The sequence below is a fragment of the Podarcis raffonei genome, chromosome 11 (genome assembly GCF_027172205.1).
Source record: "Podarcis raffonei isolate rPodRaf1 chromosome 11, rPodRaf1.pri, whole genome shotgun sequence".
Lineage (NCBI taxonomy): Eukaryota > Metazoa > Chordata > Lepidosauria > Squamata > Lacertidae > Podarcis > Podarcis raffonei.
Window position 1 is genome coordinate 34,128,623 of NC_070612.1, and position 20,090 is coordinate 34,148,712.

Here is a 20,090-nt window from a genome sequence, read left to right on the forward strand (position 1 = left end):
CGAGTCACCTTTTAATCAGTGGTGTAAGCACAATCATGATCTCTGCTCTAACGTAGCATGAGAACAATGGAGTAGGCCCATGAACCATTCCTGAATCACCCCCCTTTTCTTTCCCACCACACACTGACAGCTTCAGTGAGGGATTTGTGAAAGGGTCCTCTGATTACCGTAGGTGACGCCTGATGGGAACTCTTGGTAACGAGAGTCTCCGTGACAGTACATTAGAAGTCTTTTAAAACAACAGCAACAGGAAGTCTTTAAATGCACGGAAATTGGGAAGTTTAATATCGAGAAGGCTCTTGGGAGTAGGATTTTCAGAAGCATCCAGGGTTAACCTAATTCTGCTCCTAATGAAATTATATAGAGTTATTTTAAGACCGGCTTCATGCTAGCTCTCTGTTGTGGAGTCTGCAACCATTTTAAAAGGGGACATAAAACACTCCTCTGTTTACCTGCACTGGTGCCTGCACCGGTTGTGAGGTCCCCACCCATCAGGCCACCTAGGAGAAGACAAATAAAATAGTCAAATGGAGAGAGGAGCTGAAAGAAACCACAAAGGTCAAACAGAAATTACAGCCTCTTCCTCAAAGCAATGCAAACCCTAGTAGAGTTCCTACCACCAGGGTACTTTTAAAGTTCAGGCTGCTTGAGCCATGCTGACTTCTGTCTACATATGTATAAGCGGATCCATTTCCTCTCGAACTGCACAGACATTCTGTCAATAATAATAGTAATAATACCCTGAGCAACTGATAGTTTATATTTCATATTTGCTTAAACTTTAGCATCATCTTGACAGCAAGAGTAAAATGGAGTTTGTTGCTTCTCTTGCCTGATGATAAACCCATTTACTTGAGAATAAGTAATATTTTGTTACAGAAAAGGGTGCTGTTAAAAATAATGGCAAAAACAGGTGCCCAAATTAGTATTTTTACTTTCAAAATAACATGTGCATCCATAACTGTGTTTAGGTCTGGGCAGCCCCCCCCCCGATAACTCCAAAATGTTTTTTTTAAATAAGAAGCAAGAAATGATGCTGCAGTGAGCAGCATCAGGTTTGGCAAGGCTCAGCATGCCCACAGCAGCCCTGGTGCGAATGTGAGGCTGGTTTGCTGCTGCTTCATACACGCCTCTCACAACCTTTCCAGTCTGCAAATGCAGTGAGGATGTCAAGCAACCACCAATTATACATATGAGATGGCTCTTTACAATGCCATGGCATACCTAAGGTGATGCCTTCAGCCTTGGAACCCTGAGCACCCACAAGAGTACAAGGGACTACCTGTTGCAGGACTGCTCAGTGCTAGGAAACCTCCCTGCCCAGTGACTATAGAAAACCCCTGCTTCAATCCCTCATAGAGTCACATAATCTTAGAGCTGGAAGGGACCCTAACCCTAACCCCCTGAAATGCAAGACATTTCAATATTTTGTTTTTGTTCTGTCTTTTTTAAAAGCATATCAGGCACCAGGGATGGGAAAGGCTTTGGCCTGAAACCTCGGAGAAGTGCTGTCTATCAAATTGACAGTGCTGAGCTAGATGGGCAGCTTCCTTCGCTCATGTTTCCCAGTCCCACAAAATGCACAGTTATGGCACTTTAGGATGCCAGCTGCACATTACAGCTAGGATCCAAGCAGCTCTTTAGGGGACTCAAGTGTTTTGCATGTGTACTGTGAATTCGCATTCCACCCCCAAATCGTACTCCTGCATGACCGGAGTGCATGATATCAGGAACAACAGGGAGCAAATCCTGTGTTGTCGAAGTCTTACAAAGACATACTGGAAGTACTTCCCTTAACACCTTTCCAACAAATGGTGGTGTATTTTTGCATGACATTCTTGGTATTTTTGCAAGCATCAATGGCTTGTTTTTTCTACTACCTTCCTTACGGTGGATACCTGGCTTGACTTTTCTGAGGTCAACACGCTTAAGGCTGACTCTGCTTCAATCAGACAGTGAAGGATCTTAATCCTTATTTATCCTACTTACAGGTGATCCTACACCTGGGTGGATGGCAACCTCTTGCTTGTACAGTGAGACAAACAAGCCACGAGTTCGAACAATACATCACCATCAGTGAGATTCTAATGACCTGACATATTATCACAAAGGCTGCTTTTAGCCTCTTAACTGTGGAGTCAAATGACCTATTTTGCCAGCAAGGATTAAACTCTCCCGCTACTTTCAACTCATTTCCCAGTTTTTTCTTCTATGAAAGAAGATGTGTAGCTTTTTAATGACATGACGACAAATGGGCCTAGATTCAGAGCCTACATTTTGAAACAGTCTTTAACAGGACAAAAGTGAGGGTAAAAAAGATTTATTGTCAGATGCCTAAGGGCACTTTCTAAAGAGAACCATTTTACTTCATGTTCGTGAACTAGTCACCACATGAATATTTGTTCCTTCAGTTGGATGCCACACAAACATTCCCAGTAACTTGAGTCCATTAATTCTCTTCATATTAAAAACATTGTCTTCTTTATATTAATTATCTTTAATTTCACAAAGGATTTAGCTCTTTTTAGAATTTAACTTTACTTTTTTAAAAAAATGAAAATTCTGAGAAATGATCTCAGTACTGAATATACCAGGGTTTCCCAAACTTGGGTCTCCAGATGTTTTTGGACTACAGTTCCCATCATCTCTGACCACTGGTTCTGCTAGCAAGGGATGATGGGAGTTGTAGTCCACAAACAACTATAGACCCAAGTTTGGGAAACCTGGTCCACTCCACCTGGCAGCAATTCTTCAGGATTTCAGACACGGGTCTCTCTTAGCCCAACCTGGAGATGCCAGGGATTGAACCTGGGCTATTCCAAAAGCAAAGCAGATACTCTACCACTGAGCTACAGCCCTTTCCCAAACTTAAAAGTGAAGAAATGGGATTGGGTAGTGCCTTACCTGTGTTTCCTGCACTCGGTGGCCGGTGTGTCACACCAGGAGACATGCTATTCCGCTGTAAGGAAGGGTGGGCCAGAGGCAACAGGTTGGGGTTACCCAATGAGCTTACAGGGTTGCTGTATACCAAGCTGTTGTGGTTGGACACTGGGATAGAAACTGGCATCTCAAAGTTAGGTGGTGGAACAGCCTGTACAAGAGGAAGGGGGGAGGAGGAAACAAAAGACAAGAATAGTAAGGAGGCACAACAGTCTCAGAGAACACTTATGCTACATTTAGTGCAAAGATGTTGTAACCACTGGTTAAAAGCACACAGAAAAGAGTCAGGAACATGAAATGTCACTACCAGCAAGTTTTTAACCTCTGAGGCAGCAATCCTGTCCGACTAACTCATGAGTATGTTCCGTTGAACACAGTGGGACTTACTCTGAGTAAATCCGCACAGCATTGAACTTTGAGAAAAGCCTTTTTAAAATGCTTAATGGATTGTGAATTAATATTTATTTTCTCCCCACACACCCATCTCCTATTTCTACATTTCCTTTGTATTGAAAGACTGGAGAGGTCTTTTCTCTCACAGTTCTGTTTAAAAGAAAACCCTGTTTCATTAAGTTTCAATTTTTAGCTTTCTTCCATTCACTGAAATTGTAATTGCTTACTTGCGGCATCTTAATATGGTGTCATAGAAGAATGTAGATCAAAGACACTTGATTACGATGACTTCACTTTACAGAGAAATATTAGAAGGGTGAGGAATGCAAAAGGGAAGCTTTTTGCTTCAGTCTCAAGAATCTTAGAAGCTTGGGATTATGATCTGCTTTGTGAAAGGGACAAGTATATTGTATTCTTTCTTCTTCTTTTTGCAAAATGTACTCACTTTGCTTGATCTCCATGGATGTATCAGAACAAACACAGATTAAAAAAAAACACTCATGGAGACAATGGGTTGTATCCAACTAAATTCTACTCAGAGTAGGTCCATTGAAATTAATGGCCTCAATTTAGTCATGTGCATTAATTTCAGTGGGTCTAGAACTAACATTGCCTGCAACCCATATATGTGAAAAAACCAACACATTGGCTTGGCTTCTAAGCTCCCATGAGTGGACCTCCGCTCACAAAAAGCTGCTGTTGGAGGAAGAGGTGGAGAGGAGGCAGGCTTTTTTGTCGGTTCTCCCCACCCCACAAAACTGATCCAAAGGGTTGGACAATCTTTGACAGCAGAGGTAGTGGGGGCTGCTGCAGGGGAAAAGAAAAATGACAAAAATCAACCCCCCCATCCTACCCATGGAGGCATCTATTGGATCAGAACTCTTCAATGAATAGGATAGAGGTGAATTCTTCCTCTGGGAAGAATTGAATCTGTGATGTCATAGAGCTGAATGAGTTTGACCCTGGAGAAATTTGTTAATTTAAAAAGAACATAGTGGTGAGTCAAGAGCTGTAATACAGGGCTAGGAATACGCTTCCCCCCTGCAACAAAGGATAATGATACTGAAACTATCTTAAGGGATTATGGCAAGGATGATGATGATTATCATGGTTTTGTTATGGATTCTCCACAAAACCTACAAAGGTAGGCACTAGGTCCCTATCCTGCTCTCATTTATTGGGGAAATATACCAAGTCAGAAATGACAATCTATGCTAGAGCTTGAAGTACACTCAGCACTAAGTTATGTTTTCCCAGTGGAGTTCTACCATAGCTTTAAAATATACTGTTTTCTTATATGTACAAAGCATTTCATGCTTAATGCAGAAGTTCAAAATTCTTAGTAATAATAAATCACATCCAAAGATAGAACCAGCATAAAGCAATGACAACAACAACAACAACAACAACAACAACAACAACAACAACAACACAACTTCAGTTGGGATTGGTATGTGCAGACTTCCAAGTTATAAAGAAATCTTTGTCAGGCTGAATGGAAATGCATTAGAAGTGTCAAAACAGCATTACTTTATAAGCTGGTTCATATGCTTTGTTTTTGAGCATTCCATAGCAATAACTATGGAAGGCACAATATGGCCTGTACTATGGAAGTTGCATGATTAGACCGACCTGTATCAAGCCTAGCTGTTGTCATTTCATTGGGTCTAAAGCAGCCTTTTCCAAAATTTGGCAATTTTGATGGTATTTTTCAATTTATATGGAAACTTCTTGGAAGCAGTGTGACCAACACTGCTGCAACTGATGCATGGATGCTGTGTAGAACAACTTTCACAGGTATATACTGAATAAGGCCCATGATGAGCAATATATATATATATACTCAGTCTCAGATCAATTTTGAAATTTTAATTCTAAAAAGATGTGCTGAAAGGACAAATACTTACCTAAATTTAATCTACACTGACGCCATTTTTTTAAAAAGCGTGACTACTTTTTCTCCCTCATCTTCTTCCATTTATTTTAGGAGTGAAATTGACTATACCAGCTGGTAAGCCTGCTCCATTCAGCTGATATAGTCCATTTTTTCTTTCCATTTACTTTGGTGTGACTTGGGGAAAAGGAAAATCTTTAGGAAAGAGGAAAATGGAATGGAAGGGCTCCAGCCCCCCTCTTCCCCCCACAACATCCAGAACTTCACCCCTCCCTTACTGTAGTCATATAGTTATCAGACAGTAAGAAAGAAGTTATTCCTCTTGTCCTTCATAAGGTATAATCATTTTGCAAGTTGAGTATACATCTGCATGTGAAAGAAGGAACTTTTGGAGATGAAATTCTCCAGGGAACATTCCCTATCAATGGAATCTAAGATACCAAAGCCCACAGAGCAGTAGCTGTAAAAAACAATGCACATCACTTACTGATAATGTTTTTATCATTGAGGAAACCAGTTTCTCTCGGAAACTGTTTCCATGTGCATTCATAGGAAGCAACCTAATAAACTTGACTCTGTCTTAGCCAGGAGCTACCAAAACAGCAGAGGTCAATAGGGGATATAGATAGTTGACCCCTAGGTTTGGGTAGCCAACTTGGGTGTTCTCCAGATGGTGCTGAATTATACCCCCAATCAGACTTGTTAAATACAAGTCATTATTATTATTAATATTACTACTAGTAGCATTACAATACCAGTCTGGAGAATTGCAATAGCTCTTTAGGGAGCTGATGGTGATTTGAAAGGCGATTCTCGTGTTCTCTGTTATCAAACAAGTTTTGCAGGTTTTTTTAAAGAAACAATACCAAATCTTGCAAGACCCACAGAGATGGAAGTGGGGCGAGCCTTGACTCTCGGGCTGCTTTTGACACACTGAAAAAACTAACTCTTGTGCCTCTAACCTCAAAAGGGCAGTTCAAAAAATTGCAATTCACTTGCGCTTCCTCTGCTGCTGCCCTTTTAGAATGTCTGAAGCCAATCTAAAAATAGGGAGAGTCATTGCTGTGTCGTAAAACCCTGGCATGAAATTTCTTCTAACCCAAAATGAAAAATAAAAATCTCTTCTGCTTCCACACTTAACCTGTCTCATGAGGGTCGGGGAGAAGAGCCTGTTTTTCAACACATACACCGCAGCAATGGAAGACGCATGAGTTATGATGAAGGCTTAGTTTCTTAGGAAACGTATGTACCATGTAATTTAAAATATCATACAATTATGTATCCAAGTATAGAAACACAATGGATGAAATTCACCCTTTACAGCTCAGAGCCCAAATGCTGGGATGATGCGACAGGAACTTCTTGGAATTTGTGAGCTGCGAATAGAGTCTAATCCCTCTTCACTTAAAAACAAAAATAAAAAGGGCAAATAGGCTGAAATTGCAACCCAAGTCAACAGCTCTTCTCTTACACAACAGAGCGAAGATTTCAGTCTTTCTGGGTGATTCATTTGCAATCAAAGAGCTACTTCAAATTCAAAAAAGCCTAGAAGTGAATTGCCCGGATGTAGTTTATTGCTGCACAAAGCCTCCAATAGCAACTTCTTTTTTTTATTTATTTCATTTCTATCCCGCCTTTCTTCCATGAGCAAACTCAAGGTTGCATGTATTGGGTTCCCAGGAAACCATCTCCCACCCAGGCACTGAAGGCTCACACCTGATTAGCTTCCACAAAGGTGCTGCATTATGTGTCTTTGGGCCTTGGGATTTTACAGTTTGCCGTTATGTAGTAGAAACCGGAGATTTTGGATAGTAAATGATACACAATGCAAAGCAGTCTCAGATCACCACTGCTCCCCTAAAATCAAGACCATACACACAAAATGGCAAGCTGTTTTTTAAAAAAATAATTATTTTGAATTTCATACCTGCCAAGACCCAAGCAGGCACATGTAAGTGTCTACAAAATGAACCTATGTCAAAGTGGATGCAATAATTCCATTTCCAAGTCGCTTTAGTGAACAGGCTAGCGTGAAGCCACTTGACCTGGCAGGGTGCTAAGAGATTTGGAGAACCACACACATGGCCGCCTGCCCACATCCTTTCCTTTCTGTAGGATCAGCAGGGTTTGTGTAGTCTTTCATCATGGTCACGTATCAAAGTGAATTTGAGGGGAATGCTTGGTTTACCATGCATGTAGGAAAAATGTACAACTGTGTTCCTTTGCAACTCCAGTTTATTTCAGCTGGGCTTGATTACACTTAAGACAAAGGTGGCTTGTTCCCTATAGCTTTTAAATGTTCAAGCTCTATGCTAGGGCAGAGTGAGGTGGCAAGAATTGGGAGGATATAAAAAGCATTTCTGGATATGGCTAGGGAATGGTACACATAGGTGGGAAAATGAGCTTATAGAAAAGGGGGCAGACAGACAACTGGAAAAGGTGTGGATGACCTAGTCATTACGTTACAATAAAGAGAAAAGAAGCTTGTCCATGAATACCCGTCACTCTAAAAGCCAGGCTTGCAGTACTTTTCTATTTATGGATAATACATATGCAAACAAGTTATCATAAAATAGCACCAATTTGCCTAAGAAGCATAGAGTAAAGCAGCTGGTTCTCAACTGCACTTCATTTGAACAAGCAGTTTTGTATCTGTCTTGAGGCCAGTTAAGTCAATGGAAAACTCTTGTTTCAATGATCTTGTGCTATATGAAAACATATGTAGAACCTCAGAAACCCTTCGGCCAATCTTGGGTTGACTGCCATGAACATCCTTTTAATTGTTCCCATAATACTTTCTTTTTCATTACATTATTGTGCAGAGAGTTTCCCAGTGGAATGTGTCCATTATGCCACGCTATCTGTCTTCTTTGCCAGAATTACCAGTGACTGCTGCCATGTTCAATTTGCATCTATCTCAAAAATCACAGAACAGATCAAATACAAATTTGTAAGGGGATCTATTTGGTATTTCCGGACCACTCAAACACTGGCAATTTGGAAAAAGAGCACCTGAAATGCTTTGCAGTCATTGACTCCAATGTAGTGCAGTGCTGAAATGGTCTTGCTTTCTAATTTCAACCTGTCACGACCTTAAAAATACATTATGGTAAAGTGACCTTCATAGCTGCATTTCCTTATAAGCTTTCAGAATCTTTTGCAGCCCAAATAAATGTATAATTGCTATCAGATGTTTTGGCTGATGTGCACATGAATCCTTTCTAGACTATCAAAATAGCATTTCATAACCTCTATTCCCTGGGAAATACATTTCTGGCCTTGTTCTTCTTTCCTTATAAGCCCAGAAAAATGGCTAAACAGGTATCATATTTCCCCCCTACAAATCATTTCTGAGTCCTGATTACCTTGTTAATTTCCTTTCTCATTGGTGAAAGCTGTCAGGCCAAACTGAGTGATGAACTCAGGCCCTGTCTGCAATACTGGTGATGGTGGCGGGGGCAGAGTGCATAGGACTGATGCAGCTTGGAAGGACCTGGTGTTCCTGTGATCAGATGGACACCTCAATTCATGATTGCACCCATATGTATTTTGGAAGCTGCCCTAAACTGAGTCATACCATTGGTCTATCTACTGTCTACCCTGACTACAGGCAGTTCTCCAGTATATCAGGCACAGATACTAGCATAGCTACATGATCAAACATGGGACCTTTCACAAGCAAAGGATAGGCCCTCCCTGCAATGGTGAAGGCCACTGCAAGTGCAGATGGTAAAGTGCATGTGAAACACAACTGAACCACTGCTAACATACACTTAACCTTAGGATCTAGGTACAGTATTTCAGTTCTCCAATTGCATTTTGTACTAAGGCATGGACACTGATTTCGTCAAGTGTGTACCGTTTTTTAATTCTTGGAAGCAGATACTCAATCCTTTCCTTCTTCCTGCTTCTGAACAGGCCATAAGAGACTCCTCTACACGTTATGAGAGTGTCATGGATTTTCAACTTGGGCATCCATTCTAGAGTACAGAATGTAAATTGAGAACCAGCCCTTAGGAGCTGCCTGATGTGAACCTGCTACTTTAGATACACAGCCACTTCTCTAAGAGATATATCATTTTCTGTGATGATGTCTCTTGTGTAAAGGCCTTCTTCTCTAGCCTCATGCAGAGAATAAAAATGGACACATCAATGCCAGCATTTAAAAAAGTCCTCTGCTGCATTTTCTTCAAAGAGGTTATGGCAATGTAGGTGGTTGTTCCATCCCTGCTCCTTTACTCCAAACAAAGGCTAAAGGATGGTGTCTGGTCCAAGGTTAGCCAGTGAGCTTGCTGGCTGAGTAATGATTTGAACCTCAATCTCCCTGTTCCTCACCTTATCCTCTAACCACTCCACCACACTGGATCATTTTAGGTATGTTGCAGGCAGACAATAGAGGTAACATTGACTGCAATCTCATGAACATCAGAAGATGTGGGTGTGTCCACAAATGTGAAAACACAATATGGAGATATTAAAACACACACTCTTTTTAAAAATAAAACCAAACAAACTGATGCCCAATGCTGCCCTTTCAAAGGTTTGCTCTAAATGTGGGTTCTGTCAGAAAAGGGGCATGCCTTATTCAGCCCAACTTGCAACTTCTCTCTCAGATGGCTGCAATGTGTGGCCACCCCAGAAAAAAGGGAACTGTTGTAAAAGCTAACACAATAAAAAGTGGTCCATTGCATATCAAAAGGAATGTTGGAGGTGGCCCCTGGCGAGATCACACAAGAGATCATACAGGCTTAGGACTGAGACACTCAGACAATGTCAGCATGGTAACTGGTGTGCAAACTAGGAACTGTGGCATTCACATACTCGCTGTCTTGAGCACACAGATTGTGCAGATTGTCTTCACTGTAAAAAAGCCCTGTTGCGCTCTTGAAATGGCCTGGCCAAAGGCCAGCCCACATATCATTGTGTGCACTGCAAGCATTCGGCTGTCACAAAGCAGCTTCAGCTCTGGGTATGAGCAAGCATGCAGGGCAGTTACTGTACTGGAGATAGTTGTGTTGATTTGGGCTGACCCCAATGCCTTTCATTATGAAATTTTAAAGCTAGTTTGCGCTCCACATTTTCATTTCAACTGCCAGCCATAAACTATGGGACATATGCATTTTGAAACACACGAAGCCCCTTCACACACTGCTGAAAAGAAACACATTTACTCCTCTTCTTGTTAATGCTTAGGGTATGGGAAATTCAGTCTATTTCTGGTTCATGTAACTTTCCTTTGCGTTCATCCATAAATCAGTTCTGCTCAATTTCTGCATTAATCTATATTTAAAAAAAATGTACAAAATAATCATATTTAAATATGTATTTTTGAATTCAACCCCCCCAAACCACATGCATGTTTTATTGTTTTATCTTTTGTAAATTGCTTTGAGGTTTTTTGGGTTGTTGTTTCTTTGCAATCAAGTGATGTATACATTTTATGAAATAAATAATAATAAATACATACGTAAGTGTATTTTTCTCTCAAAATACACATTTCTAAATGTATTCTAGCCTAAGATATGGATTTGTAAACATTATTTTTAAAAGACAAATGATTGCAAACTCCAGAGATGTATGATATCTTCAGGATAGCTACATTCTGATCCAGAACATTATTAGTCTGATCAGGTCAGTTCACATTGGAATTTGCAAGGCCTGTTCACATTCTCCAACAAAGAAAAAAATGGACACCTGCGCACACAACTGCTTTGTTCATGGTGACCACTTTTCTCCATTGCCCGAAGCACAGAACTGCATAACTTCAGCTCCTGTTCATAGCAAACTGAAGGACAAGTAGCTCAGTGGTATAGCATCAGCTCTGAATGCAGAATGTCCCAGGTTCAATAGCTGGACTCTCTAGGGAGGGCTGCAAATGTCTCTTGCCTAAAACTCTGGAGAGTCAGGGCAGATGGACTGTTGCTCTGATTCAATGCAAGGCAGATTCTTATGCTCCAAATGGAGACAGATGAGATTTTAGTCACAAACACCAGCCCTGCAGAGGGTGGAATGGCCATGTGCAGTTTCCCTGACGTCTAGACTAGTGGAACAGATTTGTTCAGCAGGAGTAGGAAAGGCCACTGGCAGTGTTGGATGAGGCTGCTCAGTATTTAAGACCGATGCAATACTTTACTGGCCCAGAGGAAGGGCAGAAGAAGAGATCGGGAATAATTTGAGTGAACACAATCTTGACAAGGAAGAATATCACAGCTACCGAGAGACAAACTGGCCCTGTCCATCAGCCAAAGATGGGACAGCTGCAGGAAACATGCTTTCCCCCTTCCTGCCAGAAAGAACACTCTGCTCCAAGGACCAGTTTCAGAAGCAAGGGGGGGGGGGAACACTTTGACAAGGGAACAAGAGTCATGAACTGCTATTCAAGCAAGAACACCAGCAAGGGAAGACCAGCCTGGCCCAAACAAGATAGACGTTGATGTAGTTCACTGCTTTATTTTTCCCCAGAAGAAGTGATCACCTCCTCTACCTTTTCCCTCCACTCTTCTTCCCTTGTCCGTCTTTCTAGTTATCTGAAAAAAGGGGGCTAAAAACATGTACTAACTAAGCAATAAGTAAATAAACAAGCTTTTTACCACATGTACCCTGGAGGTGGTGCTAGATGCTTCGATTGAGTCCATTCACAAAAATATGCCACCATGTACAATTCAGATTAGAAAAGTATGCTGCCAGACATGGATTTCTGATTTTTTAATTAAAAAAGTAAATTTGATACTGCTGTTCTTGCTGCTGTTGTTTCTGTTATTCTTGATGTGCTCCTCCCCACTTTTTAAAGTAAAGAGATTTAACTTTTTGGAAGACTGCTGTCTTTTACACAGAAAAGTCAATAGACTTGGACCCTGGACTCTGAAATTGCTGAGATGCAATACAGGCAAGACCAGGGGTACATTTTCAACTCCGAGAAACTGTTGTAAGCACCTCAGGTGCACAGTAATCTGACCCCACAAATGCCCACACACTGCAATTAGCCTTTTTAAAAAAGCCTTCTATTGGCCAAATGTGGCTCATTTAGCAGAGGGAAGGACAGGGGGGAAAGACCCTGTGGGCATTAGGAAAAGCCTCTGAGGGCACATTGCAACCTATGTGGCTTGACATAGCTTAGAAGGGCTGTGATAATAATTCCAGCATTAAAGGGTGGAATTGAAGGAAATTAAGCTTCTCCCACTATTACCTTACCTCCCACTGCTATCAGCGACTAGCAGCAGATTCACAGCAAACAAAATAAACACTTCTTTACATTTCACAGACTGAATGGAATTCCCTTGCATTAAATGTGGGCATTGCTATTAGGTCAGATAGATTTAAAAGGTGAGTGAACAAGTCCATGATGGCTCTACAGAACTTCATGCACAGAGACAGTGTGAGAGGAAGTCAAAGTAGAGAATTATTGCCCTCAGTGCCAGAAATGTCTGGTTGGCCTCCATGGAAAACAGGATGTTAAGCTTACAGCAGATGGACCTTTGGTCTGCTCCAATATGACTCCGCATTGCAAGAGGGGATGTATCTGCTGAAATTCAACCCACCCACAAAAGGCACAAGACCTCAGTTCTTTCTTAAATCTGGATACCTTATTGGAATCCCATTTGAACAGAGATTATCTCTTTTAGCTCCCCTACCATAGTTTAACAAAGAAAGAGGAAAGGTCTTCGGTGGCAAGGATTCCACCTGGTGAAAAAGAAGGGTTGGAGGTTTCACAAGACCACTGAGTCAGTAAAAGGCTATAGCTGTTTCATTATTGAGCAATACCTCCATGTCGGAGCTTGGCTTGCTAAAATCACAGTGGCAGCTTCAAAGCTCTCCTTCCGCCATATGGAATTAGGCAAGTGAGAAGAGCGTGAGTGGAAAGGGAAACACAAGTGCGCATGCATTCAATTAAAAATTGAATACACATGTTAAGCATTTCGGAAAAAAGTGCTCTGAAATGGAACACTGGTCCAATTTGGAGCTGTTCTGGTCTCCTGGGTAAAACATTAAGTTTTCCAAAAGTTTGCGAAAGCATGACTTTTACTACAAAGGCCAGATCAATTCAGTAAAGTGTTCTTTAACGTACATGAAAGATCTGCTCCCATAGGAATGAGTTACAAAAAGTCTATTTTTTTTTTTCCAAATTGTGGCAGAAATTCTGAAGAGCAAATGTCTCCCATCTGGATGTCAGCTTTTGCACATGTAATGGACTGTGTGTACACAAGTGGCTGGGCACATTTTGCATATGGAGAATACATATTTTTTTCAGGCACAGATTTTTGTGTCTCCTAGTACTCAAATTGTTTGTGCGAAATGACTGCCTGTTCACTTCTGGAAATGTAATCCAATGTTGCAGATCACTTGGGCTTGCATGGTCAGAGCAAGAGGCTTGCAAAACAGACCAAATGGCACATCTAGAACATGGAATGTTACCTCTCTTTGGGCTCATCCACACTTCTGCTTGTTCCATGCCATACGTCTGGATTTTCCCAGACTTTTCAGCAATTTCTGCCTCGACACTCTTTACAAGTGCTGAATACCGGCTATGTCTGGAAAATTCCAGACATATGGCAACCCTAAGTAACTTTCTGTCCATACAGACTCATGTGTTGCTTCAGTGTCCAAAAAGGCACAACTGGAACAATCTTATCTCAAGTATGGGGTAAATTAGCATAGCCTACAAGCTTTAAAGGACAGTTTACAGATTTGGTTTAAGTGAGAGCCATGGTAAGTTGACATACTCCTCTCCCTGCAAGCTTGGTCCCCACCGTTAGGTAACTGCCTAACGTGAAAGAGATAAGGAGCTCAAGTTTTCATAATGACCCCTGCAGTATGCTATTGTGTGTGAATTTGTCTGAAGTTTCTTCTCTTAAAATCTGTCCCTTTATGAGAATGAAATCACCTATGGATTCCCCCCCCCCAAATCAGTGTCACAAACACAATGCTACAGAATTTAACATTGGCCCCTGTGATATCTAAAAGACTTTGCACGTTTATTGTGACATAAGCTTTCACAGAGCAGAGTCTAATCCACATTTATGACAAGGTATATTTGTTAAACCTTTTAAGATGCCACAGGAATCTTGGTTGTTTTGCCTAGAAAACAAGTGCCCTTCTGAAATTTGTGACCAAATATAGTACACACAAATAATACTTAATTGTATTTATGTAATGCTTACAGTATTCATGTGAAGTTTGCCCCTTTATGTCTGTGCAAACAAAATAGCTACATGCAGAGTTATTTCTCTTTAAGTATCTGGCAAGGCATATGACTGTTAGAAATTCTGTCTTGGTTAAAACAAAATTTAGCGCTTGTTAAAGCGTTAAGAGGAATGCTGATGGGGTCAAAGCAAATCTTCTGATAAAGCTGTAAAAATCACCTCCAACACGCCAACGTGACTGAATGCTACCATTAGGCTCTCATGCAGTCTGTTTTCCTGCAACCAGCAATTAGCTACGTAACCCTTCAGTGTGGTAACTGAGTTTAGAGCATAGCTTTAATAATAGTGGTAGCAGGATGCACGTTCTCTAATTCAACTTGAAGCCATTCTTTTTTCCTCCCTTTAGACCCCCAGAAAGTTGCCTGTGAGTATGTTAAACTGCCCACAGCGAGGTTCCCAGATGTCTTCTAAATACATTTTGGGTGTAGGTAGTGTGGTAAACCAGAATTCTGAAAATCTCCTGTATGTAACGTACATTTTTTAACTTCCTTCTTTAGGCTTTGCCTCTGGTTTGTCAAATAAATCTTTTTAAGGAACTTCACACACCTCAGGACCAAAATATATACATTGGTGCGGTATGTCCTACATGCAATTTGGTTTCAAGTGGGAGCTATTAAAATGGGTCCCCCACTGAATTTGCATTTTTGGAAGAAACCAGAACTGAAAGGGTTAGGATGTGTTACTGCAGCGGTTATCAGCAGACAGCCATCTAACCTTTGGTACTTACAGGAATTTTATGGCTCTTGATCATATTATCAAATTCTTCATTAATTTTTTTGTATTTTTCTTCAGTGCGTGGGGTGAGGGCATAAGAGGAGTCAGGATCGGGGCTTTCACAGCCTTTGTTTTCTTTCTTGTTCAATGCCTGCCAGGTTCAGAGAAATATCAGAAAGTAAAAAAAAATGAAAGGGAGTTCAGAGTACTTACACATAATCTTTGCCTGCTGATCATTAGATCAATATCTTCATTAATTTTCCTGTACTTGTCCTCTGACTCAGGGCTGTGACCTACTGAATCATCTGCATCGGGGTCTGGGCTGTCACAGCCATTAAGTCCTTTCTTTCTCAACGTCTGAAATACATAATTTGGAAAGTTCAAGCCTTGACATAGGCTGCAAGAGAGATCCAGGGCCTTTAAAACAGTTCAGGCTTCCTGGTGGTTGAAAGCTGTTACATTTTACATCAGGGAGAGAAAGAGGAGAGAAACGCATTAGGTCAACAAACTACGGCTCTTGTTACCAGCGGCAAAGAGAGAAGCCACGGTGACCTCGTCTGAATCTGGAGTCAGTCAATAAATGCAGAGAGTAGACAATCTAATAAAATGTCTGCGCTACCATCTGTGATTATGCCTGCAACGGAAACATCAGTGGGTTAAAAATTTCAGCATTCACATCTTTTTTAGCACACAGAAAGGGTAATGGATTTGACCAAGTAGGGAGCTGTTAGCACTTCTCTGTGAACAGAATGATGATCCCAGAAACAACAACAGGCAGTTTTCAAGGCAGTGCAGTTTTAAGCCTGTAATAGCTTTTGTGTCAATCAGCAGACACTTTCTTGCTACTTCTCAGGGCAGGACTAAAATAAGGAAGTTAAGTCAGGATACACTGTCTAGTTAAGTCAGTACTGCCCAGGTTACAATTTCAAGTCACTAGGCTACACTCACCCTTATGCCCAAATTATAATACAAGAAGAGACCTTTAAAACATCGTTAAATACAAACAACACATTATTAATTATGTTTATCAAAGAAGACATTGAATGAGCTTTGAAATGGATAGAACTCCTGGATGCAGATTCTTTCTTTGTCCCACACACAAGCTCTAAATTCAACAGAAAAATTGATGTATTGATGTATTTACTTATAAGTAATGCTAAAGCATAACTGAGCAGCTCAACATGTCTGTGTCTACATATACACAACATAATAATAATAATAATAATAAATTTTATTTATATCCCGCCCTCCCCAGCTGAAGCCGGGCTCAGGGCGGCTAACAACAATAAAACAATACAACACAAGTACAACACAAACAACACTCGTTTCTCGTGTGACGAACATACACTTTTCTCTTACTAAGATCTTAAATATAGGAGTGCATTGGGAGGGGATAGTCCTTCTTTCTTTGTTTCTTTTATTTCCTTATTTCTGTGTCTCTCTCTCTCTCTTTTTAAATGATATTTATTAAGATTTTTCCATTATCCAAAAAAATCAAAAAGAAACACACACACACAGATAAGAAACCAAAACAAACAAACAAACAAAAAGATTTAAAAACACATAAAATTCGAAGTCCTCACTTTCAATAACATATTTTCCTGACTTTCTCTTTTAGGATTTCTAAAATCTATCTGTTGATAGAATATGATGGTAAAGTTATACTTGCCATCAATTAAATTAACCCACATAAAAAAATAACTTTTAATCCCATGCTGACAGAATCATAGCATCGGTGCAACATGGGCCACTCTATGGGGGATGCTTGAAAGCCAGGATGCCACCACTGCCTTTCCTTCAAGGAGCTCAAGGTGGTAGGTATGGATCTCCCCTCCCCTCCCTTCTCATTTTATCTTCTCAGAACCCTGAGAGGTAAGCTTGGCTAAAAGACAGTGATTGGCCCAAGATCACCCGCTGAACTTCACAATGGTGTGGGCATTTGAGCATGGATTTTCCCCTCACTATTACACCACATTGGATCACCACACCACTAGCCCAATTTCTGGGGCCTTCAGATATATGCCTCAAGCCAGTTGAAATGTCTCTACTTTAACTTGAATTTAAACAGCAGGCAACATGGCTAAAGGGGAGGAAAAAACTGCTAGGGATGTTGTTGTTACTGAAGCCCCTTGCATGGCTGTCTGCAGAAGGAATCAAACAGCACTAAGGCAGTAAAGTTTGCTCCTTGTCTTCCTTGTCTTGCCAAATGAAGATCAAGGTGTTATTTTTTTCTGACAGCCTCAAGCTCTGTTAATTTTTACCTTCGTTTTGAACTTTCTCTTTTTAATTTGACTATAAAATTAAAATGTCTCTCCAGCTTGTTTGTCACAATTTTCTCTGAATGCCTCTTTTTAAAGAATGAGACTATTATCAGGGGATCCATACCTGGATGTACAGTAAGTCCTATTAAACACAGTGGGAACCTTGCAAGGAAACACTGTATAGCAGCAGATTGTGAAGTCCTGGACTGCTCATTGTGAATTTTGTATATTTTAGTTTCTTGTATTTCCCAGGAAAATGATTTGTTTAAAATCTACTCCTAGAGTCACTTTTGAACTCCATCAGGTGAACAGTAATCTAATGGGTCTCTTCTTTTCAGATTTCAGTAGCCTGGATAATCAACGCAACAAAACCACAAGGGCTCAAAGTGCCACTCTTTTAAAAATCCTTCCTTGTGACACAGTGTGCAGGAAGGGAACGAACCCTCAAGTGCTGGGGGGAAGCCTATTTCCCTTGGTCATTGCTTCTTGCTGCAGATCTGAAATGTCTTTCTCTGTCATTGAAGGCCAGCCAGGTCTTACGCTCCTTGCTCCCATTAGGAAGATTTATGTCTCAAGTAACTCAAGGAGGCAGAAATCTGTGCAGTATATTCCCAGTCCACCTCTACTGTGAGTACAGAGGCTGCCACTGTATTTGGTAATGCAGAAAGTTCAATAAAGGTGTTAGATAGCATTTCTGAGCAGTAGCTCTTAGTCACTCAAAACGCTGTTTAAAAACTGGTGCGTTTTATGATGTAGTTTTAAAAGATATAAACTTTTAGGATTTCATTTGAACAAACTCATCATTGACAATTCAATGCAGTCAAAGTGGCCAGATCTACACTCAATATTCAGCAACAGTGCTTGCTTATTTAAGTAAGCACAGCACAGGCAATGTGACAAGCTGATAATTCAACATCTGTAAAGCTACACATAGATGTGAACTGGAAAAAGATATGTGCTTTTGCTTTGCTTTTATTTCTTGAACACCATCTATTAGCAAGGTGGACCGTAAACAATTGCTACAGTTGCCACTGCCTCCATATCACATTGTCATTTCCGGTGTGATACTGAAGAGTCAGGTTGTACTGATCAAGTGACCATTTGGCTCCAGTCATGGATTCCTAATCTATGGTTTGAATCCCAGTGAAGTCATTGTTTGAACAGAATGACTTCTATTTGTGCAATGGAGCTTTCCCTCCCCTCCTTTCCCCTCTCCTCTCCTCTTCCATGTGCTACTCACAGTCAACCAAATCTGCTCTGGATAGCTGGGGAAATGCCAGAGCATAGGGTTGCCATATTTCCAAAAGTAAAAGCAAGGGGAAAGTTATTGAGCTTTTTTTAAGACAAATACCAAAAAACCGATTGACTTGCCTAAGATCCAGGACAAAGCACCCGCCTTTTGGAAATCCCCCCCAGACATCAATTCCACCTTTGAAATCCCAGTAATGTCTGGGAAAATCCGGACATACGGCAGCCCTACCAGAGCATATTTGGGGTTATTTGTGCAGGGGCAGGAGAAGGAGCGAAAGTTGTTCTGCTCACACAATGACTTTGTTGGCTACAACCATATATCTCAGCTTATTACGCAGACTCTCCTATGGCACAATGGGGCAGTGTGTCTGGCTGTTAACCAAGAGGTTGCTGGTTCGAGCCCACCCAGGGACAGCAGTGGACAGAATTCCTGCATTGCAGGGGGGTTGGATTAGATAACTCCGAGATCCCTTCCAACTCTCCAATTCTGAATCTCATTTCAAATTCCAGGATGTTCATAATGCTTTAATGTAATACATTTTCTCAATCTTCTGCCTTCATATTAACAAGTATGAAGGCGTGAGGTAAAATTTAAACATTACTGAACCCCAACTTTCAAGAGGAAATAGAAAAGATAAAAAAGATAAAGTTTTCCTTATTTTTCTATCTGTATTTTTTCACTTTCCTTCTTTCCTTTTTCTTCATGTTTTTATCTTAGATTAATGTTGGAAGAAAAAAGATATTTGAGACTAAGTTTTGTGCTTCTCTTTATAAACTCTAATAAAAATTATTTTTAAAAAGGGGAAGTCACCAACTGACAAAAATGACGACAACAACGTTCGTAGGGCACAATTTCCTAGGATGGAAACTTCTTCTGCGCAAGTCTCCTTGAACCGGAATGCAAGACACACAACCCCTCTCTTAATCTCAAGAGACTTAATGCAGGATACATATCTGGTGGGCTATGCCCACAGACACACCAACATCCTGGGGCACTGGCAGGGATTGAGTTTAGTCATCCAGACATTCATCAAGAGCCTCTGTGGGGAGGAGGGAGTGAACGAGGGCACATCAAGTGATCAGAAAACATGCAAGTTGGCTCCCTGTTCCGTGAGAGCTCAGCAGTTTACAATCTGACATAAGGCTACATCACTAGGCATCAGCAATTTTACTCATCCTAGATATCCACACCTGTCAGCGACTCTGCACCTGTTGTCTATTCTGGCAAAGACCAAATGACAGCAGCCAATCGCCGTCGCTTCTGCTGCAACATGGCCATAGATGGCTTTTCTCAGTTGTGTCTATGCAGACTGGGGCTGCTAATCTCTCTGGATTTCAGCAGTCTGCTTTTTGTACTTGTAACGTTGTCACAATTTTCAGCTCTTCACTGTGCTAAGTGTTTAAGAACATAATATTCATGATTTTTAATTTTTTTTA

General features: G+C 40.8%; 1 protein-coding gene across 15 annotated transcripts in view; it reads right to left on the minus strand.

The window, feature by feature from the left end:
• Positions 1-20,090, minus strand: part of MEF2C (myocyte enhancer factor 2C) — a 170,559-nt gene that overhangs the window by 32,047 nt on the left and 118,422 nt on the right. For 11 of the 15 annotated variants that reach the window (XM_053409321.1, XM_053409312.1, XM_053409322.1 and 8 more), the window contains 3 exons: positions 15,355-15,498; positions 2,905-3,091; positions 453-500 (listed from right to left, as the gene is read on the minus strand). In XM_053409321.1, the coding sequence (XP_053265296.1) occupies positions 453-500; positions 2,905-3,091; positions 15,355-15,498 (379 nt within the window). Of the gene's footprint in view, positions 1-452; positions 501-2,904; positions 3,092-15,154; positions 15,293-15,354; positions 15,499-20,090 lie in introns of all 15 variants that reach the window. The other 4 variants (XM_053409323.1, XM_053409318.1, XM_053409320.1 and 1 more) reach the window with 2 other exon arrangements.